We start from the raw sequence: 23506 nt of genomic DNA on the forward strand, positions 1-23506 counted from the left end.
CCGGGTGAGGCGATGCCTCACCCTGCTTCGGCTCACATTCGGTGCGCTGCACCCACTGTCCTGCACACACTGTCTAACACTCCCCAGTGAGATGAACCTGGTACCTCAGTTGGAAATGCAGAAATCACCCATCTTCTGCGTCACTCATGCTGGAAGCTGTAGACTGGAGCTGTTCCTATTCGGCCATCTTGGCTCCACCTGAAAAAATTTCAAACTTCTAAATTCCTGTTTCTTCATGACTGACCTCATTCTTCAGAGCCGTCATCAAATAAGTTAAGTGCCATTCATTTGCTTTGACTATTTGCCCTAAAGCCTTTCTTACAGACCTGTCAAGAAGCAGAGTTTGGATCCATGACTGCAGTGCCTGCTGGTTGGTCTTCTTGGGCTCTAGTAAATAATCAAACTTATAAGACTATCTTAGGCTACGGTGGTACCAGCCTACTCAGATGGATATAGTTGAGGGACCCGATTTACCAGCAGGGCAGTGTCAGGCCTTCCTCTTTTGCAGAGTTTTTGGTGCAGGCCATACAGTTCAGGTACAGTAATAAGAGACCCACAGTAGGGTAAGGGTGGGAGCTGCTGCAAATTAAAAGCTTCGTGTCCCAAAAGATCCAATTTATTTTGTGGTAATTTTGTAGACAAAGCTTCTAGGGTTGAGTCAAGGTACAGGTACACGGGAAGGAAGCCCAATGCATGTAAACTCCATAAGATACTTATTACAGTTCACTTATAGTTCCTTCCAGTCAAGATGCAATTTTCCAATCAAGAGTCTTTTTTTGTTGTTGTTCTAGAAACATAGTTGATGTTCTTACCCTTATCATATAAGGATAAGATTATCCTTATCATCCTTATCATCATGATAAGGAAAACAGCTAGGAAGTTTAACCATAGGTCAAATTCTCATGCATAGGGAGAAAGGGTTCTGCTAACACTTTTCCTATACTGACCCTTGTGGAAATAACTTCTAACTGAATGAGCTCATTCATTGATCATGCTAGCCAACCTTATCACATCTTAATTATAGCACTTCCTCCTACAGAGAACCCAACAATTTGGTATAGTACATTCTAGATAGAGTTTGTTACTGTCTAATTCTGGGAATCCTGCTCTTTTGGCCACATTTATCTGTTATGGCTTACTCTATATCATTTATTCTATTTAAATGTGATGTTAGTAATATTTCAACTTCACCACTTTAATGCAGCCATCTATGGATAATTAATTGGAAATCTGTGCTATAATTTTCCTTTTAGTCATAGTCTTCCTGGCTCATTCTGTTTGCCTGCTTACCTGATGTGGGCATGCCTCTATCAGTGCCTGTTAGTTTTGAATAAAAAGCTTCTGTAAGCACCTGGGCACCAGGTCAGAGAATTTCTCCAGGCTAGGCTTCCTGTCATCTGTCTTAAAGGGCCTCATGAATGTATTCCCCTCTTCTGGACCTGATTATTATTAAATCTTAGCTCCTTTTTCTTGTCTGTTTCTATTTGGACTTGGCAGTAGGACTTTGTGCTGTACCTTGATGCTACTTTGGTAACATCTGTGGCTGCATCCAGGATTGCACCTTGGTTTCATTCAGCTGCTAGAGAAGATAAGAGATGCCATACTCTTACATTCACCTATGGGCCTCCATAATATCATTTGCCAGGGATATTTTGCCATTTCCCATCTGAGCAAGTACAGAGAAATCCAGCAATGAGATGCCTAGCTGTTTGGCTCACAAAACTACAACTAATGCATTACTGTGTATCTCATTCCAGGGTACCTGGATTGACAGTTAAATGCCTAAGAGAAAATAGCCACATATGATCTAAACATAAACCCAGATTTATAAAGGAAACACCTACAAGGGCTGACTTAATTTTTTCTAAGAAAAACCAGGACATAGCAAATGGTTATGGCACAAATCTATGTATGTAGATAGAGAATGCAAAGCAAAGGGCATCAGAAAGAATGGGATTAATTGAGAAAGGTTTTCTCAAGGAGGTATTGGGTCTTTGAACTTGATCTATTAGATCACTGTAAATCGCTATAAGTGAATCACTGAGGTTGAAAGAGTGGCATTGGCATGGCCAATTGGTGAAACTTGTTGTGGCAGCAACAGATTAGAGGGGAGAGAGAAATTGGATTCTGGTCATCCATGAATATGTGGCTAGGAGGTGGGTGGGTAGGAGTGAGGAATTAGGATTTCCACCATATTCTGGCATTTTTATGAAGAAAAACTTTACCGTAAAACAGTGACAGAAACATTGCTGGACTCAAGCTCTCTGGTTTGGATTCTAAGTTTTTGGAGCCTGCTGTGACTCTTCCCTCTCGCCCTCCTGCTCTTGGAGGAGCGGACTCCCAGCATCACCTAGACTTGCTGTAATTAGGCATTTCTAAGGAGAACAGGATACTAATGAAGAAATAGTAATGTAATCCTTGGAAGATTTGCATCTCAGTAAAATCAGGTGGCCCTTGATCATGAATGGCTCATTTGCCATGCTGGGAAAAATTAAAAAGGAGATGTCCTTCCTGGCTGGATACTGGTGTCTGCTTATACATTTTGGTATTTCTCCTGCCTCCACTATCAGCACCACAACTGCTGAATCCTCAAAGAGTAAAGATGCTTCGGTTATTCTATTTCTCTGCTATTATTGCCTCAGTTATTTTAAATTTTGTAGGAATCATTATGAATCTGTTTATTACAGTGGTCAATTGCAAAACTTGGGTCAAAAGCCATAGAATCTCCTCTTCTGATAGGATTCTGTTCAGCCTGGGCATCACCAGGTTTCTTATGCTGGGACTATTTCTGGTGAACACCATCTACTTCGTCTCTTCAAATACGGAAAGGTCAGTCTACCTGTCTGCTTTTTTTGTGTTGTGTTTCATGTTTTTGGACTCGAGCAGTCTCTGGTTTGTGACCTTGCTCAATATCTTGTACTGTGTGAAGATTACTAACTTCCAACACTCAGTGTTTCTCCTGCTGAAGCGGAATATCTCCCCAAAGATCCCCAGGCTGCTGCTGGCCTGTGTGCTGATTTCTGCTTTCACCACTTGCCTGTACATCACGCTTAGCCAGGCATCACCTTTTCCTGAACTTGTGACTACGAGAAATAACACATCATTTAATATCAATGAGGGCATATTGTCTTTAGTGGTTTCTTTGGTCTTGAGCTCATCTCTCCAGTTCATCATTAATGTGACTTCTGCTTCCTTGCTAATACACTCCTTGAGGAGACATATACAGAAGATGCAGAAAAATGCCACTGGTTTCTGGAATCCCCAGACGGAAGCTCATGTAGGTGCTATGAAGCTGATGGTCTATTTCCTCATCCTCTACATTCCATATTCAGTTGCTACCCTGGTCCAGTATCTCCCCTTTTATGCAGGGATGGATATGGGGACCAAATCCATTTGTCTGATTTTTGCCACCCTTTACTCTCCAGGACATTCTGTTCTCATTATTATCACACATCCTAAACTGAAAACAACAGCAAAGAAGATTCTTTGTTTCAAAAAATAGTGGAATTTCAGTAAACAATACCTAGATTTACCTGATGGTTTGGGGGCAAGATTTTCTGTTTGCAGTTTTCCCAGTGATCTGGGGAATTCAGTTTTGTGATTGCTGATCTGACATCATAGGCTTTTGAGTGCCTGAATTTCAGTTCATTCTGTAAATTTTTTTTTGGTATGTAAGTATTTTAAAATAAGGCACATTCTGTAAGAAACTTTTTTGAGGCATTATTTGTCATGTATTTTGCATGGCCATTGAATCCATGTATAATGGAAATCATCACATTGTTTCATTGTCTATTGAAGTATAATGGGAAATTCTTCCAAATTAGAGAACACATTGGGGTGCACATGATGAGTTAGATATTTGTGGTTTAGCTGAGGAGCCCTGAGTAAGGGCTCAGCAGTGGATAGGTGGTCACTGGGAGCCACTGGACTGACCAAAAGCAGAGGAAGGGGGTTCAGTGCAAAGAGAAAAGGAAAAAAGGAAGGTTTCAGAGAGAAAAGAAGGAAAGAGAAAGGTGAAGAGAAATAGGCGTACACTGGGCCGGGCGCGGTGGCTCATGCTTGTAATCCCAGCACTTTGGGAGGCCGAGGCAGGTGAATCGTGAGGTCAGGAGATCGAGACCATCCTGGCTAACACGGTGAAACCCTGTCTCTACTAAAAATACAAAAAAATTAGCTGGGCGTGGTGGCGGGCACCTGTAGTCCCAGCTACTCGGGAGGCTGAGGCAGGAGAATGGCTTCAACCCAGGAGGCGGAGCTTGCAGTGAGATGAGATTGCGCCACTGCACTCCAGTCTGGGCGACAGAGCAAGGCTCTGTCTCAAAAAAAGAAATAGACGTACACTCTGGGACAAGATAGAAAAAGTATCCTCACACTTGCTGGGTAATAGTAACTGTGCTATTCCTATCAAGAAACCCTAAGGTTTCTAGGCTTGTTCTGGAAAAGAGGATATTGCCAGAGTTGGTAAGTAGAGGAAAGTGATTAGTATTTAAGAAACTGAATCAAGAATGGTTCCAAAAGTCTTAAAATCCAGGGAAACCAGCTTAAGGTCAAAGGCAAGTGCTAGATAATGAAATTAACACCATATGAGTACAAATTTACAAAATACTGTACTTCACCATAGGCTATGGAACTCAGTGGAAAGCCAAAGAAGCACTGGACAGGTGGTGGGAGTGCTTGACTTGTGGTGAATTTATTTCATCTGCTTATACATTTGTACACAGCACAGTTCTTCTCCAGAATGTTGTTTCTGTGGCTGGGACCATTGGACTGTGGCTCCAAAAGAACAAGAGTCTGAAGATGGGATGTTAACAAGTTTTGGAATGTCAATTGGGGAATCATAATTTGTATTTATTTAGGTTTTTTTTGGTGTTCGTAAAATGCTTATGTAATATTTACATATGTCAAATAAATCTTAAAATTTTATAAATTACATGACTTTTCTCATTCTGGCTACCAGAATCTTGACTGCAATATTCAGTAAAAATTACCCAAGCCAATATTTTGTGCTATGAAACCTGGAGATATTCATCATGTTAAATCCTAAGAGAGATAAAAGGATTACTGAGAGTGATTAAATGCATACTATGTCTTAAGAACTCTAAATGAGTGGCAGAAACCCTCATTGGTCCCTCAGTATCTGTTCTTTCTCCTCTCTTCCACAGTAATCAAATCATTAGCTGTTCAGAATTTTGGCAGCAGATTCCATTATTGCCATGTATGTGAGCAGAAAAGATGTATATAATTTCTAGGTGGTACTTCAGAGCAGTCCTGCCTTCCCTTCTTTAATCTTTTCTTTGTTACTCCCTCCATGAGCTGGAATGCTGACATCATGATTGTCTATCTTGGACAATGCAGATGAGGTGAATGCTTGGGATAGTGAAGTAATTCTCCATGCTAGAGCTGGCTCCATGGTTCTTCACACTGTGGACTTGTAACACCAGCTCTGGTCTGCTCAAGCCTGAACTCCAGGACTGTTGATGAGAAATCAGTGTCTCCATTCTTTCAGGTGCTGGAGTTTTGGTCTCTGTTACCTTAGTCAAATAACCTATGCTATACCTTAAATATACACAATAATATATATCTTTATGATGAAATAGTATGTATTTACCATCTTATTAGTCAAAGAACCTTTTTATATGACCTACTAAGTGAAATTGAAATAAAACCTGTACATGTGGTATAATACCATTTTTTTTTTGGTAAAAATGTGTACATATGAAGAAAAGTCTAAAAGGAAATATATAAAAATGTAAACAGTAATTATTTTAGGTGGGAGGAATCAATAAATTTTTTTGTGCATTGCAAGTTTTCTATAATGAACATTTTTATATAATCAAAAAATATTTTTAAATATATAATGTATATATGGTCTATCTATCTATCTATTCATCCACCCACCCACTCACCTCCCTCCCTCCCTCCCTCCTTACCTAAAAGACAGAGAGGGAGTTCTGAGGTCAACATCGAGTTTGTCCTCGCTAAGAAAGGTAAGTGAATTGTCTTGCTTTGTCTGGATTCCTTTTATTGTATTGGCAAAGTTCTGCCAATTTGTTTCCTGTTTGTCCTACACTGTCTTCAATTTTCCCCTCTCTGGGTTGGATGTGTTGTCTTTGTGTTAGGACTGTTTTTGCTGTTTGAAGAAAGTCTTCAGTCTTTGCTTAGGCACTTGCCCAAAGTCTCCCTTGGGTACAGTTTTTAAGAATGCTGTATGTTTAGAGTTTTGCTGGTTCTGATATGCTCTGCTAAATACCCACCACTAAGTACTTATTAACCAAGGATTTAAAACAATTTGGATTTTGGTTTGATTTTTTCAAGACACATAACTTAGAGGCTCTCTAATAAAAATAATATCCTGCATACCCCTCCCTTTCCCGCAGTAGGCAGAGCATAGAGGGAGGTTAAAAACTCTTTGTTAAGAAGTCACTTTCTGAAGTGGAGGGCAGGTGTCAGGACAGTGTACAACCTCATGAAACACCCATCGTGGTAACCAGAACTCAGGGTCATTGTCATTTAACTTTTAACTGCTACATGCCCAATACTGTATGAGCTACATTTCCACATGTTATTATTTTAGTTGGTCATAACCTCTTTGGTAAGGTAGCTATTATTGTCTCCATTATATAGTTGAGAAAATTAAGGCCCAAATAAGCCATATGAATGGTTCATAATAGCAGAACTAGGAAGGAATAGATCCAGAGATCCCAGTGTAGTCTCTGAAAGTATGAAATTATTGTGGGTGCTTAGTTTCCTTAGCTGAAATGAATGTCATCTTGTCACATAGACTCTGGGCTTTTAGGCCTTGAGATTTATATGAGATATGTTTTTAAGTGAAAAAGTAGTAACATTAAAGAAGAAAAAATTATTAGATTTCTTTTGAATGTTGCTACTTGGGAAGGAATAGGCCAACAGAAATGTAATGAAAAGGTAGATACAATTTCTATAAGAACTAAATGAAATTTTTAAAAATTTCAAGGATTTTAAGAGCTTGTTTATATCACTTAAGTTTCACTTAAACATTTCTAAACATGTCTGGCTTTAGGTTTCCCTGATCATTGCTACCTGCATTCTGTTAATGAACCATTTTCAATTTTTTAAAAAAGAGAAAAGATTACTGGAAAGGAGTATTTTAAAGCATGAACGGAATGTAACTTTTAAGGTAGCATCAAAAGCTACAGTCTTCAGGTGAAACTGAAGCTTACTGAAGGCATTTAAAATAAATTTTCCAATAATATAATTTTTTTTTACAAGTTAAAGCTGGAGATGGATCATCTACTCTAGTTCACTGGTTCTCAAAGAGCACTGGGAGGGTGAGAAGTATGTCAGAGTCCATTGGGAATTTTTATTTTTCACATTTTATATACAGTCTGTGTGGGTTTCTCAGCTCTATTTAAAATATACATGTCTTCATTCATTCTGGGTGTGGGAGTGGAAGGGGGAAGTGGAATTTGACAAAACTCCCTAGGGATTTGGATATTGTGGTCTAAGGGAAGGCACAGGTATAAATATATTTCTCCTTCTAAGAGAAGAGCCAAGGCCAGTTTTACTCCATGAGGAAAAAAGTGTGAAAATAAATTCCATGTTTGTATAAGAATTTGCCTGGCATAGAAATTAACAAGAGAGTGATACGGGTTAATGGGGGTGGGAGAAGAGGAGAGGAAAGGGGAGACATGAGGGTAAGGTCAACAGCAGGAGGAGGGGTGCAGTCTGTACACCCTCCTCCCCATGCCTGGCAGAGGTGTGAGGTCAACATCACTTCACCACGGTGTGATTGTCCTCTGTGTTGTCTATGTGGATATATGGGGTCTGGGAAATGGGGTGACTGTAACTCTGCCTTGAGTCAGCAGGAAGGAGCCAGGAGCCCTGGGCAAATGACTGAGTGTGTGCACAGCTAGCTTGCAAATGAGATATCTAAACACAGGTGCATACTTGATTGGCCTGACAACATTTCTGACCTATTTTAAATATGGAAAAATTATTTGTCTCAATTTTGCTGCTTTCACAGATGGGACAATGACTGTGGTTATAATGATCTGAACTCCAGGTACCTCAAGAGAAGAAATAGCTAAACATTGATATTACTCAGAAAAGACCTCTCCTAACTCCTACCCACCCCTTTACATCTTTGACTTTTATGTGTTTTAAAGGTCTGGATTAATCAGTCTCTCATCTTTATTCATGCTTTCCAGACATTCTGGAATTGTGCAGAACTGGACACCTGTGTCTAGAATCAGTAGCTCAGTTCATCCTGGATGTGCATACTGTGAATAACAGACTTCAGGTGCTTTCTGACTTTATTGAAAGTAGTAGTTAGGGAGAGAAATCACCAGGGAAGGAAAGAAAAATAACAGTAATTAGACTATTTGGGAAGCAACAGGCTGGGTCATTCGTTTTATCATCACGATAGCTCTGTGATGTAACATTATCATCATCATTTTATAGAGGGGACACTGAAGCTCAGAGGGGTTAATTGGCTTGTCTAAGGACAAGAAGTGGTTGAATTGGGAGCACCCCCAAATCTGTCCAACTTCAAACACATTGCCTTTCTCTGCATGGCCACAAGTGCCCCATTGATTAATACATCTAACAGAAAGCTAATCTTGAGGCCTAACAGAAAGCTATCTAACAGAAAGCTAATCTAACAGCTAATCTTGAGGCCTGTGTCCCATTGAGAGCTGGTACTAGCATGAACATGTGAACTCTTTGCCTTGGATGGGCAGACACCCAGAAAGCCCTGTCTGTAGCCTGTGCTGCTTGACCCTTTCCTTAGCGTGATTTTGCAATATTATGGGAACACCTCAGTGTCTTCTGGATACGCACAATTCTCATTGCTAAATGCTAAAAATGTAATTATTATATCTGAGTTTTATTTAAATTTTTAAAATGTTTTATTTCATTTTATTTTCTAATATTTTATAGAAAAGTTGCAGAATGAGTACAGAGAGTTCAAATATCATCCTCACCCAGTTTCTGCTAATATTTATATCTTACCATAACCATGGTACAGTTGCATTTAGTGTCTCTAGTCTGTGTCAGTTTCTCAGCTCTATTTAAAATTACCTTGCCAGTTTTAAAGATTACTATTCAGGCATTTTGTAGAATGTCCCTCAGTTTGGGTTTGTCTGATATTTTTCTCTGTTAGACTGAGGTAAAGTGCCCTACTCATCACGTTAGGAGTTCTGTGATATTAACATCACTGGTCACTGGTGATGTTAACCTTGATCACTCGGTGAAGGTGGTGTCTGCCAGGAACATTGTAAAGTTACTATTTTTTCCCCCATTTCCACACTTTGTTCCTTGGGAGCAAGTCATGTCCAGTACAAACTCAGAGGGAGGGAAATTATGTGCACCTCCTGGAGGGTTCCCCACATATTGCCTGCTATAGTTAAAAATTCTCAGCCCTCCAAATCTCGTATTCATAAAAGCACACAAAAATAACTCCCTGGGCCGGGCGCGATGGCTCAGCCTGTAATCCCAGCACTTTGGGAGGCCGAGGCGGGTGGATCACGAGGTCTGGAGATCAAGACCATCCTGGCTAACACGGTGAAACCCCGTCTGTACTAAAAAATACAAAAACTTAGCTGGGCGTGGTGGCGGGCACCTGTAGTCCCAGCTACTCGGGAGGCTGAGGCAGGAGAATGGCATGAACCCGGGAGGCGGAGCTTGCAGGTGAGCCGAGATCGCGCCACTGCACTCCAGCCTGGGCGACAGAGCGAGACTCCGTCTCAAAATAAATAAATAAATAAATAAAATAATAAAAAAATAACTCCCCCTCTTTCATCTGCAGTCCCCTCACTAGCCCGCTTTTACTCTATTCACTTTCCTGCCCTGAATAACGTTGCCGATGCTGGTCATTTTCTTCCTCGGGGTTGTGATCTTTGCTGCACACAGCAGCCTCAGTGGTGTAGTTTGTGCTTCCTCCTCTCTCCGAACGCCTAAATTGCGGCACCAAAGAGGCCGCAATGACTGGTGAGCAAGACTCCTCTTCCTCATATTTTGTGAGGAAGGAAGCTGGCAAGACTATGAATTTGTGTACATTTATAAATTGTGTTCCTGTTACACATGGTTATTAAAAACATGCTTGATCTGTTCAGTTTCTGAATATCTGAACTAATTCAGCTCATTAAGGGAATTTGTATACTTAGGTCAACAGCTTCTACAGAGGCGTTGCCTTGACGCCATCTAGTGGCAATATAGGCACAATTCTGAGAAGCATTTTAAAAAGTCTTGAGTACAGGAATACAGGTTTGCAAGAGAGATGTAGAATAGGGGATGGAAGATGGAACTGTACTGAGTCTGGTAGCAGGACAGGGTGATTTTTTGGGGGAAAGTGCCAGGTTTTGGAAACCAATGCTTGTTCTTTGTTTCATTCTTTTTAATATTATAGACTGCTCTGTTGACGCTGAGTGTAAAGCCATAACTTGCCCCTGTGAGCGTCTCTTTGGATGCTTGCATCCCGCTTGATGTTTCATCAGCTTTCTTTTCTTGGTTCAGGTACTGCTAAAGTAGCTGAGGGCTCAGAACAGTGGGGAATAGGAGCATGAATACAAGAGACTTTGGTAGAAAGAGTTATGGTAGTATTATGGCAGACACATTTTGGTTGTGTCAAAATTAAAAACCATACTGTTACTCTGGTAAAGTGGATGGCACTGAGGCTGTTACTCTCCACATACACCCCTTCATTGCAGCTCTTGGTGTGGATGCCGATAGGCTGAACAGTTCTGTGTGGAGATGAAGTAGCAGCCGTGGTTCACAGATTTCTCTCCTGCCTCACCTCTCCTAGAATTTATTATTCAGCAGTTGATATTTATCCTGTCTTCTCCTTGTTTTTGCTTGTTTGCTCACCCTATCCTTCCCTTTGTTTTCATTGTCATTGCAGTAAGCCTTTGCATAGGTATAAATATGGCTCTCATGTTTATATATTCAAATTTCAAACATATTGAAACCATTAATTATTTGCCTCACCCACCAGAACATAAGCTGCATGAGAGCAGCAACTTTGTTTCTTTCCATTGTATCCCAAGAGCTTGGAACAGAGGACTGGCACATAGTAGTCATTAATAAATATTGGTTAAATAATTGATAAATGTCATGCTTTCCCTTTTTTTTTTTTTTTTTTTTTTTTTTTTTGAGACGGAGTCTCTCTCTGTCACCCAGACTAGAGTGCAATGGCATGATCTCGGCTCACTGCAATCTCTACCTCTCGGGTTCAAGTGATTCTCCTGCCTCAGCCTCCTGAGTAGCTGGGACTACAGGTGTGTGCCACCATGCCCGGCTAATTTTTGTATTTTTAGTAGAGACGGGGTTTCACCATGTTGGCCAGGGTGGTCTCGAATTTCTAACCTCAGGTGATCCACCCGCCTCGGCCTCCCGAAGTGCTGGGATTATAGGCGTGAGCCACCGCGCCCGGCCCATGCTTTCCCTTTTTATAACATGAGGTGCCTTGCATTTGCCACTGTTAAATTCTCAGACTGTCTTACTTAGGTTTTGTGGAGTTAGGTCGGGTGGAAGTAGGATTTCAGGAGACTGTGCTCTAGGCTGTCTGGATTTTAGTTCTTTCCTTCGGAAGGCCATTCTGTAATTGTGTCTCTGTACCTAATGTCAGATCCCAGGCCAGTGTCAGGTAGATGTAAGTGACGGTGGGACTGTTACCTTCAAGAACGTTTCTTCTGGTCACAGCTGTAACATCTTTACCAGAGAAGGGATTTCAGACAGTAACAAAACTGAGTGGTGAGAAGTGAAATGCTCTGCCATAATATTGATACCGTCCCCAGGGATTCGGACACAGCCAGCAGCAGTACATGTTCATCAGCACTGAAGCAGGGCACCTCCTGATTCAGCAGAGAGACCCTCCCCTCCCCAGCCATGTTGGCGGCTGCCCTAGGATTGCTGATGCCCTTTGCAGTGGCTGAATTTCTCATTGGCCTGGTTGGAAATGGAGTCCCTGTGGTCTGCAGTTTTAGAGGATGGGTCAAAAAAATGTAAGGAGTCCCTATAAATCCTCATGATTCTGGTAAGCAGCCACTTTCTCCTACTCAGGCCGATCATGTTGGACATAAGTCTGTTTCCACTTTCCCAGAGCAGTGGTTGGCTTTACTATCTTAATGTCTTCGAGTCCTGGTAAGCCAGGCCAACATGTGGTTTGCCACTTTCTTCAGTGGCTTCTGCTGCATGGAGATCATGACCTTTGTCCCGCTGACTTCTTGTAGCTGAAAAGACTGGGTTTTTGTTTTTTGCTAGTGTCTTTCAAGGTCACTTTTTATTTCTCAGCTCTTGTTGGCTGGACCCTTTAAAAACCCTTAACAGGAAACAGCAACATCCTGCATCCCATTTTAAATCTGTTATTTTTATATATTGCAGTCCAGTGAAGGAGACTGATTGCTATTTGTGATGTTTCTGTTTCACTTGTCTTTTTGTAAAGACATCACAGGAAGATGGAGGACCACACAGCTGTCAGGAGGAGGCTCAAACCAAGGTGCTCATCGCTCTGAACTTCCCCCTTTACATGGTTTCTGCCTTGGCCAGCCACTTTTCCATGACCTTCTAATCTCCCTCTGATCTCACCATTCTTGCCATCTCTGCAACACTCATGGCTGTTTATACTTCACTTCCGTCTATTGTAATGGTTATGAGGAATCAGACTTGTCAGAGAATTCTGTAGGAGATGATATGTACATGGAAATCCTAGAGGCCATGACTTGGAAGAAGGATCTAATCAGGCCCTTAACTGTATCACTGACAACAGTAAAAATAACTGTAGATTTTAGAAAAATGAAATTTTTATTCTCAATTCTCCTCATTTCTTCTTTGATTTTGAAACAAAATGAAAGGGTAACATGAAAAACAGGCTAGAAACTGGAGCTTATTGCTCTCTAAGCAATGCAAATCACATCATTTTAATAAACTACAGAAGTCAAAACCGAGTTTTCATATTTTGCATGGGAAGTATCACATTTTTAAAAATTACTGCAGATAATCAAGTTTTCTTTGCCAATATGCTATGTTTTTGATAAAAGGAAGTAGAAAATAGCTATAGTTTGAAAATAATGTATTTTAAAAAGAAGTGAGCCTGTATATTTTTTAGGCAAGCACTTTTCTTAGGGGAATTAGCTAAATTATTATCTCAATTTTCTATGTAGTTTAGCCTCTCAACACCGGTAGTAAAGTAGTCAAAAACCTATCTTTATATTTCTGGATACTTTGGTTTTTTTGATGCCAGACTAGCTTTCTGGAAACATGTCAGTTGGCTACCAGGATTGGTGGCAAATTCCACTGCCAGGCTAGATTGGGGCAGGTGGGGAGAGAGAGGCACTATGTCTCTATCAGAAAGTCACCAAAGAAACACTGTTTTTGGACGAGTTCAAGCCTCATCTAGATTTTTAGTCCAGTAGAAGATCGTGACCGTCTCTACCCCTCCATAGCCTACAGCCAGAGTTTTAGAGTACCAGGCCTTGCAGCTTGGTGGAGATGATGTACAATGGATGCTACCTGGAGGCAGGGACTGTGTATTATAATGGCGCTGTCCCCTGTGCCTAGTACACTGTAGTTTGACACAAAATAAGCACTTTGTAAATTTAATCCGAAGGAATGGAAATCTAGTCCTACAATCCATTCAGTTATTAATAGAGCAACTGAGGCCCAGAGACGGGCAGTGGCCTGCCTGCCTACAGCTTCGTAGAGAGTTCTCAGCATGCTTACTTTTTTTTTTTTTGAGATGGAGTCTTGCTCTGTCACCCAGGGTGGAGTGCAGTGGCGCGATCTTGGCCCACTGCAGCTTCCATCTCCTGGGTTCAAGTGATTCTCCTGCCTCAGCCTCCCGAGTAGCTGGGACTACAGGCAGCTACCACCACGCCCAGATAATTTTTGTATTTTTCGTAGAGATAGGGTTTCACCATGTTGGCCAGGCTGGTCTCGAACTCCTGGCTTCAGGTGATCCACCCGCCTTGGCCTCTCAAAGTGTTGGGATTACAGGTGTAAGCCACCATGCCTGGCCCAATGTTCTTTTTGTGAAAATAAAATTTCTTTTTTTATATAGCATATGAGCTCATAACTGGCACGGTATAGCACCTGAGCATGTTTTGATTTGGTCTTTCTTGTTGAGGGGCCTTGTTACATTATATCCTGGTGTCTAGACTTTGGCCCAAAACCTTTGAGATGGAGAGCCAGTGTCTGTGGTACTGTTTGCAATCTCTGGTTCTACACTCAGGGTTCATTCATGTAGATGCAAATACAGATGGTATCATAACTTCCAACCTCTCTGTTCCTCATCACAGCTGTTCAGTCTCGCTTGAAGATAGATTACAGAAGGACGAGGCCAAATCCAGATTTTGTGGTGTGCAAATTTACCCTGGTGTGTTATCGCTACCAGGGGATCTGACCTCAGCCAGGAGCAGTGAGAGCCTCCTCTCCCCAGCCATGCTGAGTGCTGGCCTAGGACTGCTGATGCTGGTGGCAGTGGTTGAATTTCTCATCGGTTTAATTGGAAATGGAGTCCTTGTGGTCTGGAGTTTTAGAGAATGGATCAGAAAATTCAGCTGGTCCTCATATAACCTCATTATCCTGGGCCTGGCTGGCTGCCGATTTGTCCTGCAGTGGCTGATCATTTTGGACTTAAGCTTGTTTCCACTTTTCCAGAGCAGCCGTTGGCTTCGCTATCTTAGTATCTTCTGGGTCCTGGTAAGCCAGGCCAGCTTATGGTTTGCCACCTTCCTCAGTGTCTTCTATTGCAAGAAGATCACGACCTTCGATCACCCGGCCTACTTGTGGCTGAAGCAGAGGGCCTATAACCTGAGTCTCTGGTGCCTTCTGGGCTACTTTATAATCAATTTGTTACTTACAGTCCAAATTGGCTTAATGTTCTATCATCCTCCCCAAGGAAACAGCAGCATTCGGTATCCCTTTGAAAGCTGGCAGTACCTGTATGCATTTCGGCTCAATTCAGGAAGTTATTTGCCTTTAATGGTGTTTCTTGTTTCCTCTGGGATGCTGATTGTCTCTTTGTATACACACCACAAGAAGATGAAGGTCCATTCAGCTGGTAGGAGGGATGTCCGGGCCAAGGCTCACATCACTGCCCTGAAGTCCTTGGGCTGCTTCCTCTTACTTCACCTGGTTTATATCATGGCCAGCCCCTTCTCCATCGCCTCCAAGACTTATCCTCCTGATCTCACCAGTGTCTTCATCTGGGAGACACTCATGGCAGCCTATCCTTCTCTTCATTCTCTCATATTGATCATGGGGATTCCTAGGGTGAAGCAGACTTGTCAGAAGATCCTGTGGAAGACAGTGTGTGCTCGGAGATGCTGGGGCCCATGATCTGGGAAGAAAAGTGTGGTCAGGACACTCTTGGGACGCTCTTTTGATAGCTCTCTATAAGGGAGCTGCTTTCCATGTCTTTTAAGATTTTCCTTCTTTTACACCAATGTAATGAATGAGCAACAGAAAATGCGGATCAAAACCCAATACTATTTCTCTTTTGGCAATGCAAAGTATATTTTTTTAATGTACCACAGAAATCAAGGCTAGGGCTTCATGTTTGGTAAAAGAGGTATTATATTCTCTCTACATATAGCAAATAATTCATATATAAATTGTGTTTTTCCTATTATAAAAAGCAGAGATTAGGAACAATTCTGTCTACATATAGCAAAAATTCATATATAAGTTGTGTTTTTCCTAGTATAGAAAACAGAGATTAGGAACAATTATAGTGATCATTAATTTTTATGAAATTTTACCTATACATTAATGTTAGTCATTTTAGATATGCTTTTTAAAAAGTATCAAATAATTTCCCCATTTCTCTGCTGTAATGTGTCTAATTATCTAACTGAAAAACAAAACAAAACATCTTTATATTTCTGGAAGTTTCTTTGAGGCCTAGCCTTGGCTTTCAGAATAAAAATCAGGCTCACGCCTGTAATCCCAGCGCTTTGGGAGGCTGAGGCGGGTGGATCACGAGGTCAAGAGATCAAGACCATCCTGGCTAACATGATTAAACCCCATCTCTACTAAAAATATAAAAAATTAGCCTGGTGTGTTGGCGGGCACCTGTAGTCCCAGCTACTCGGGAGGCTGAGGCGGGAGAATGGCATGAACCCAGGAGGTGGAGATGGCAGTGAGCCGAGACCATGCCACTGCACTCCAGCCTGGGCAACAGAGCGAGATGCCGTCTCAAAAAAAAAAAAAAAGCAGAATAAAAGTCAGCTGGATGCCATGATCTGTATTAAGCTCCAAGGCCCAGGAACTGGAGTGGGGCAATATGAGAGTGAGGGGCACTTGCTTCTGCTTAAAAAAAGACTGCTTTTGAAGAGGTCACGCTGTCTGCTCTTCAGTCATTTAGCCATTTTGCCTGTCTACTGTGGCCTCACCACAGCCTACAGTCAGAGTTCTAGTGTGCCAGGTCTTTGAGTTGGAGGGAGATCATTTAGAATGCCAGATCCATGGCAGTAGGAACTGTGTCTGTTTTTATTTTCTCCCACGTCTCTGTGACTAGAACACTGCCTATTGCATAATAAACGCTTAATAAATATTTTGTAAATGATTGAATAGCTGTGCTAACTGGTTTTACAATGCCTCCTTTGTATTGTAGGTAGAGAAACTGATGCCGAGAGAGGGGCAGTGGCCTGCCCTGGGTTTCATAGAGAGCCTGTGGCAGTGCTGGGACTAGAGCTGTTTCTTGACTCCTGGTGCAGGGCTCTTTCCTTTACAACATGCTACTTTCCTAATGTCCTTCCCTCCTGGGAACCCCGTGCCTCTTTCTACAGACCCTTCTACACAACTTATTCTCTTCCTTCTTTCTAGCCTTCTTTGTTTCAGTTCCAGGGGGATCTGAAATCCAAAGGACAACACTTGGCATTCTTAAATATTTTTTTTTCACTTCCTATGGATCACACTAATCTACTTTCATTAATCTATTCTCTCAAACATATCTTTTTCTTACCTGAAGCTGAGAATTGAGGTACATGCTAGGCACATGTGGATATTAGTCATCACACAGGGGGAGATTGGTTCCACTGTCACTGTGAGTTGTGTGAGGTCAAGTACCATATTTTATGTCCTGGGAAGGATCATATTCATTCTTTTTAAATAGAAAGGTGCTTCTGCTTGGTTATATTTTTGTTAGTAGGATGAATTTTCATTATACCATTTCTATTTTTTTTACAGATGTCCTTTGTGACCAGTTGTTGTAATAGTGACAATAGTATTTAACATTTGTATTGGGCTTTACATTTTATCAGACAATCTCATGTATAGTCCATTATCTCATTTGATTTTAATAGCAACTCTATGCAGTTAGCAATTTTATCCCCAATTCACAGGAGACAAAACTCAGGCTGGAGTGATGATTTGCCCAGGATCATGAACTTGTAAATAATGCAGATGGAGCAGACCCAAATTTTTTGACTCCGAGTCTTGTGCTCTTTCCAGTAAATCCTAAGTATCTCATTGTTCATACTTGTAAGACTTCAAACTAGGATTAGCCTGTGGAACTTCCCTCAAGTTTATGAGTATTTTTACACACATGCAATAAGCAACTAATCTTTCAAATTTGGTATTGATGGGATGCCTGGGTGCTAAGATCCAAAATCACAACAGATCAAAGTTTATGATCTGCTTTTCTTAGTGACAAGGTATGGAATCAACCTAAGTGTCCATCAACACATGAACAGATAAGGAAAATGTAGTGTATACATGTATGTGTATCTGTTTCATTTTCTACTTTTCTGTACTGTTCAAATTGTTTTTAGCCATGCTCAAATATCACATTTGAACATTTGAACAGATAAAAAAATGTAGTGTACATATGTATGTGTATATATGTATACACACACACAATGGAATATTATTCAGCTTTAAAAAAGAAGGAAATCTTGTCATTTGGAAAAATGTGGATGAACCTGGAGGACCATTATGCTAACTGAAATAAGCCACATACAGAAAGACAAATACTGTAAGATCTCACAGATGTGTGGAATTTCAAAAAGCCAGACTCACAGAAGCAGAGTAGGATGGTGGTTGCCAGGGCCTGGGACGTGGGGGAAATAGGGAGATGTTTGGTTTCTGTTAGGAAGAATGAATAAGCTCTGAAGAGCTAATGTAGAGCATAGTGACTATAGTTAATAGAACTGTATTATATACTTGAAATTTGCGAAGAGAGTAGATGTTAAATGTTTTCGCTAACAACAACAACAAAGATAATTGTGAGGTGGTGGATATGTTAACTTGATTGTGGTACTCATTTCACAGTGTATACATATGTCAAAACATCATGTTGCGTACTGTAGATATATACCATTTTTGTCAATCATTCCTCAATAAAGCAGGAAAAATTATTGCATTTTCCACATCACCTTTTGGGATTTGATTTCCTTCTTTTTCTGTACACAATTTACCTTATGATGCATATGAGACTGCTTTGTGTTTTAGCAAAGAAAACAAATCCGAAGGCAAATATATACTCTTGAATTGATTCCTATGTAATTGAATCTTTTATAATTTGCATTCTTAGAGTTGCAGCTGGATCCATGTGTGTGTGTGTGTGTGTGTGTGTGTGTGTGTGTGTAGATATTAATGGCCTTACATTTAATTATGTGATATGCTCTGTGGTGGTGTAGCCGAGAGGAGATGTGAAATGTTAAAAATGTGATCTGTGAGCATGGCTAAAAACGATTTGAACAGGACAGAAAGGTAGAAAATGAACAGCAACGTTTTTCCCTCCCACCTTCCATTATTAGTCCCACTGCCTGGATATAATGGTATCTTATCACTTGTGTTAGTTCTTTTAGTGGTTATTTTTTATGACTCTGAATAGTAAGATTTTGGCTCTCTTACTTGTTTTATCAGCTTTAAACTGTAGCCTTTGAGTTCCATTCATCAAGGTTTGGGGATTATCTCATTTTACCCCTAATCCATTTTCCTCTCCTAAATTTGATTAGTTTTATTTTGTTGTTCTAACAGTCATTACTTTTACAATTGTAAGTAATATATTTTCTACACTGCTTTTTTGAACCATGCCTTATGACAGTATCCACAGAGTCCCGATTATGTAGGAGGAAGAAATTAGTGCTTCACCAGTCCTGCACTTCTCCCATATCCCAACTCCTGTCACCTGTGGTATCAGTTATAAACAACTTCATATGACTTCAGGAGAAAGTACACTTATCAAAAGGAAATTGGCTAGAGTATAGAACCAGGGAGAAGGCTGGAGAGTCAACCTCAGAATGGGAACCAAGAGGGATTAAATAAACAAGAACACAATCAAGTCACACTACAGGGACTGATGCTGGCACCACCTCTCCTGTTCAGCTGTTAACATTGTGTTCTTGACACTGCCACTGCCTCTGAGACTGTGTCTCTTCGAGCCATCCTGGGTGGGATTTTTGGCTGGCTGATTCTAGATCACAGGCCTAACCTAGCTGACAGGCCCTGGGGTGAGGAAAAGCCTGGTTTCCCTTTGGCTTCTGAAATATGCACTTTTAAATTAGGTGAAATAAATTATTCCACCATTGAATTAAGCAGCAGAATGGGTACAGCTCCTGGTGTGGAATTGATGCACTGGAAGGCCAGCTCTAGAACTCTCGCAGGAGATATGGTGAAGTAATAAAGAGATGGGAAATTTAAAAGCAAAGCAATATGGCACACAGAAATAAAAGGACACTCATAGGTATGATTGGAGCCCCAGAAGGAGATGGAAAAAATAAGCACAAGGAATGAAATATTTGAAGAATTAATGACCAAGAATTGCATTAACGATGAAAAAAGACTAAAAGGGCTCAAGGGGTGTCAAAGAAGACAGATAAAGTGGGAGGAATTTGTCACACTTAAACACATTGTAGAGATTTAAGAATATCGAAGACAGGCAATTTTACAAAATTTTGAAAGAACAGATCAAGAATCAGATTGACATTTCTCAGGAGAATACAGAACAAGATTTTTCATGACATTTTATTCTAGTAAATATTTTGTTCTTATTTTCAAGTAACACCAAGAAGAAAAGTTTAGAAATATTTTTCTGGCTAGGAACATATTTTATATTAATTATAAATGGAGAGTTAATTCTAAAAATGTCAGTGAAGGCTCAGTGGTTGATTATCATAAGGTTAGTGAGCAAATTCTGAAATATTTGAACAATCAAAGAAAATCTTGAAACTAAAGGATTTGGAGAGATTGTGATGTCAATACTCACAAATGAATTAAAGGAGTCAATGTGGCATAGAATTGGAGATGACTCTGGAGGGAAAAAAAGTAGCACAAATAATTGCCAGTGCATCAGAATTTGTTAGAATGCAGTGAAGAAAACAGGAAAAATTAAGCATTTCAACTGAATACAAAAGAAACAAACAGGGGGCTGGGTGCGGTGGCTCACTCCTGTAATCCCAGCACTTTGGGAGGCCGAGGCAGGAGGACCACAAGGTCAGGAGATCGAGACCATCCTGGCTAACACGGTGAAACCCCGTCTCTACTAAAAATACAAAAAAATTAGCTGGGCGTGGTGGCAGGCACCTGTAGTCCCAGCTACTCAGGAGGCTGAGGCAGGAGAATGGCGTGAACCCAGGAGGTGGAGCTTGCAGTGAGCCGAGATTGCACCACTGCACTCCAGCCTGGGCGACAGAACAAGACTCCGTCTCAAAAAGAAAAAAAAAGAAACAGAGTAAACTTTCTCCCAGTTAAAGAGAAAGCCTTAGCAATAGATGAGCATCTTAAGAAAGAAGCTGAAAACATTGCTGCAGTGATCTCCCTTAGTGGAAGCTACTGGAGTGGCTTCAGGGACTTCCACATTCTACACATCTGTTGAGTTTTTGGTGAAACTGAGTGAAGATTAAACAGCAGTAAAAACATTCCTCCTGTGTTTTAAAAAGTGTACTGATACAGTTGTACTCTGGTTCAGATTTTAAATTTTACCTTTTTTAGTTGACAAATAGTAATTGTATATATTCATGGGGTACTTAGTGATGTTTTGATACACATAATGTATTGTGATCACATCAGGGGAATGAGCACATCTGTCATCTCAAACATTTATTATTTCTTTGTTTTGGGAACATTCAATATCCTCCTAGCTATGTGAAACAATGTAATACCTTATTGTTAACTATAGTCATCCTACACTGGTTCAGATTTTTAATTGTAATGAAATTAATCTCTAAAAATTAATTCCCTCAAAGATCTATAATAAGCTCCAGTATAAAGGCTGTGAATGATTGATTGACAGATGTTGAGTGCAAAGGCTATAGAGATTTATCATCCTAGGATTTTTATTAGGGTTCTTTTTATTTCAGTTAGTGCTCTAGTTACAAAGTTACATCGGTTTTTAATAGTCTTTTCCAACCTTATTCTGTCCTACCCCCAAATACACTCATATTTTATGTATGATTTTGCAGAATTTAAAGTTTTACAAGAACATATATATCACTTTATGAAGGAAGGCCTGTAGATACCTCATAGGTTGTCATGAAGATTAAATGAATTAATAGATGTAAAGGGCTTACAAGAGTAGCCGGTATATAATAATGGATGTAATTTTTTATCCTTAATATTATTATCATACTACTATTTAGGAAAAATAATTTTTACTTTTGACAAATTATAATAATGTAAATTATGGGGTACACAGTGATAGTGATGTTATATATAAACAGTGTGGAATGATTGAATCAAGCTAATTAATATATCTATCACCTTAAATACTTATTTATTCCACTTGTGTAACTTAACTGCAACAATCTACTCTTTGATCAACATCTCCTGATTCCGTCCACCCCGCCCCCAGCCTCTGGTAACTATCATCCTACACTCCGCTTCTATGAGTTTGATTGTTTTAGATTCCACATGTAAGTGAGATCATTAGGTGTTTGTCTTTCTGTGCTTGGCTTATTTCACTTAGCATAATGTCCTCAGGTCCATTCATATTGTCAGAAATGACAGGATTTTCAAGAAATAATTTTTTTTTTTTTTGAGACGGAGTCTTGTTCTTTCGCCCAGGCTAGAGTGCAGTGGCGCGATCTCGGCTCACTGCAAGCTCCACCTCCCGGGTTCACGCCATTCTCCTGCCTCAGCCTCCAGAGTAGCTGGGACTACAGGCGCCCGCCACCGCGCCCGGCTAATTTTTTTTTTTTTTTTTTGTATTTTTAGTAGAGACGGGGTTTCAACATGTTAGCCAGGATGGTCTCGATCTCCTGACCTCGTGATCCACCCGCCTTGGCCTCCCAAAGTGCTGGGATTACAGGCCTGAGCCACCGTGCCCGGCCTAGAAGAAATAATTTTAAATATTTGCACTTGCAAAGAATAATTAAAAGATAAAGAAAATAGAATTGAAACACCAGATAAATATGTAAATTTAGCAGGTGATACATGTGGTCTTCTTTTCAAAAAGGATTATTCAATAAATGCTGCTGAAACAAGTGGCTAACCATTTAGGATATAGTAAGATTAGATTTTTACTTCACATTATCTTTACTAAATTTGAGGGAAAGAATAAAGTGTAAGCAATGAAACCATAAAAGCTCAAAGAAAATATAGATGAATAAATTATTGGGGTATGAAAGAAATTTCTAATTATGCTATCAAGGACAAGAATCATCCAAAAATTATTAACATATGATCACATAAAAAATTAAAACTTTATGTCACAAGCAACATGCATATAAATTTACATAGCAATGGATAAATGGAGGAAAAAATTGCAACTAAGCATATATAACCAGAAGGAGTTATTAATTGTTACAAAATTATTAAAAAGAACCATAACATTCCAACAGAAAAATGAGAAAGGCTTTGGAGGCAATTAAAAAAATGAATCAATATAAATGGTTTATAAACACATTGTTATTTCTCACTAGTCATAAAAAAGTGATTTTTTGTAATACCATTTGTGTTTATCCAGGTAGCAAAGATTAAAAAATGAAAGATAATGGTTTTACGAGAATACAGGGAAAGGATATTCTTATGCATTGAAGATGGATGCGTTAATTGGTATAATATTCTGAGGGATAATTTGGCAGCATATTTTAACACACATGTATATATCTTGATATAGCAATTATGCTTTGTAAATATATTTCTATTAAAGATCTATGTAAAGTTGCTTTTACAAAGATGTTCATCACACAGTTATTTATAAAACTGAAAAATTGGAAGCATTCTAAATGCTAAACTGAATAGGACTGATAAAATAAATTGTGGGTTCAAGGCAGAACATGGGTGATCTGCAAAATTTCAAACTGAAAAGTTAATTTTCAATGGCCTTGGACTAAGGACTAGAGGGAACAAGATAATAAAGATATGGAAGAAATAAATGGGAAATATAAATTTCAAATGACTTTGATTCCTTTAATCCTTCCCAAGCACTCACAAATTATTTATGAAATTTTCATTTATTTCTTCAAGTGTGTTGTTTTTCTGACTGATATATATGAAAAAACCAAAAGTTTATTCTTTGAAAAGAGTAATAAAGTAGAAAAAAAACTCATTTGGTATAGGCTGAATGTTTGTGTCCCCCCAAAATTTG

At 39.9% G+C, this 23506-nt stretch overlaps 2 protein-coding genes and 1 pseudogene across 2 annotated transcripts; all 3 read left to right on the forward strand.

Annotated features, from left to right (window-relative positions):
* The first annotated feature begins 2602 nt into the window (after nucleotides 1-2602).
* TAS2R4 (taste 2 receptor member 4) lies at nucleotides 2603-3502 on the forward strand. Its single transcript, NM_001009161.1, is given in 1 exon segment — nucleotides 2603-3502. A coding segment is annotated over 1 exon segment (900 nt).
* On the forward strand, nucleotides 11863-12685 carry PS3 (taste receptor Ps3 pseudogene; annotated as a pseudogene).
* TAS2R5 (taste 2 receptor member 5) lies at nucleotides 14413-15312 on the forward strand. Its single transcript, NM_001009104.1, is given in 1 exon segment — nucleotides 14413-15312. A coding segment is annotated over 1 exon segment (900 nt).
* Nucleotides 15313-23506: the final 8194 nt, after the last annotated feature.

This window comes from Pan troglodytes, chromosome 6 (assembly GCF_028858775.2).
Source record: "Pan troglodytes isolate AG18354 chromosome 6, NHGRI_mPanTro3-v2.0_pri, whole genome shotgun sequence".
Lineage (NCBI taxonomy): Eukaryota > Metazoa > Chordata > Mammalia > Primates > Hominidae > Pan > Pan troglodytes.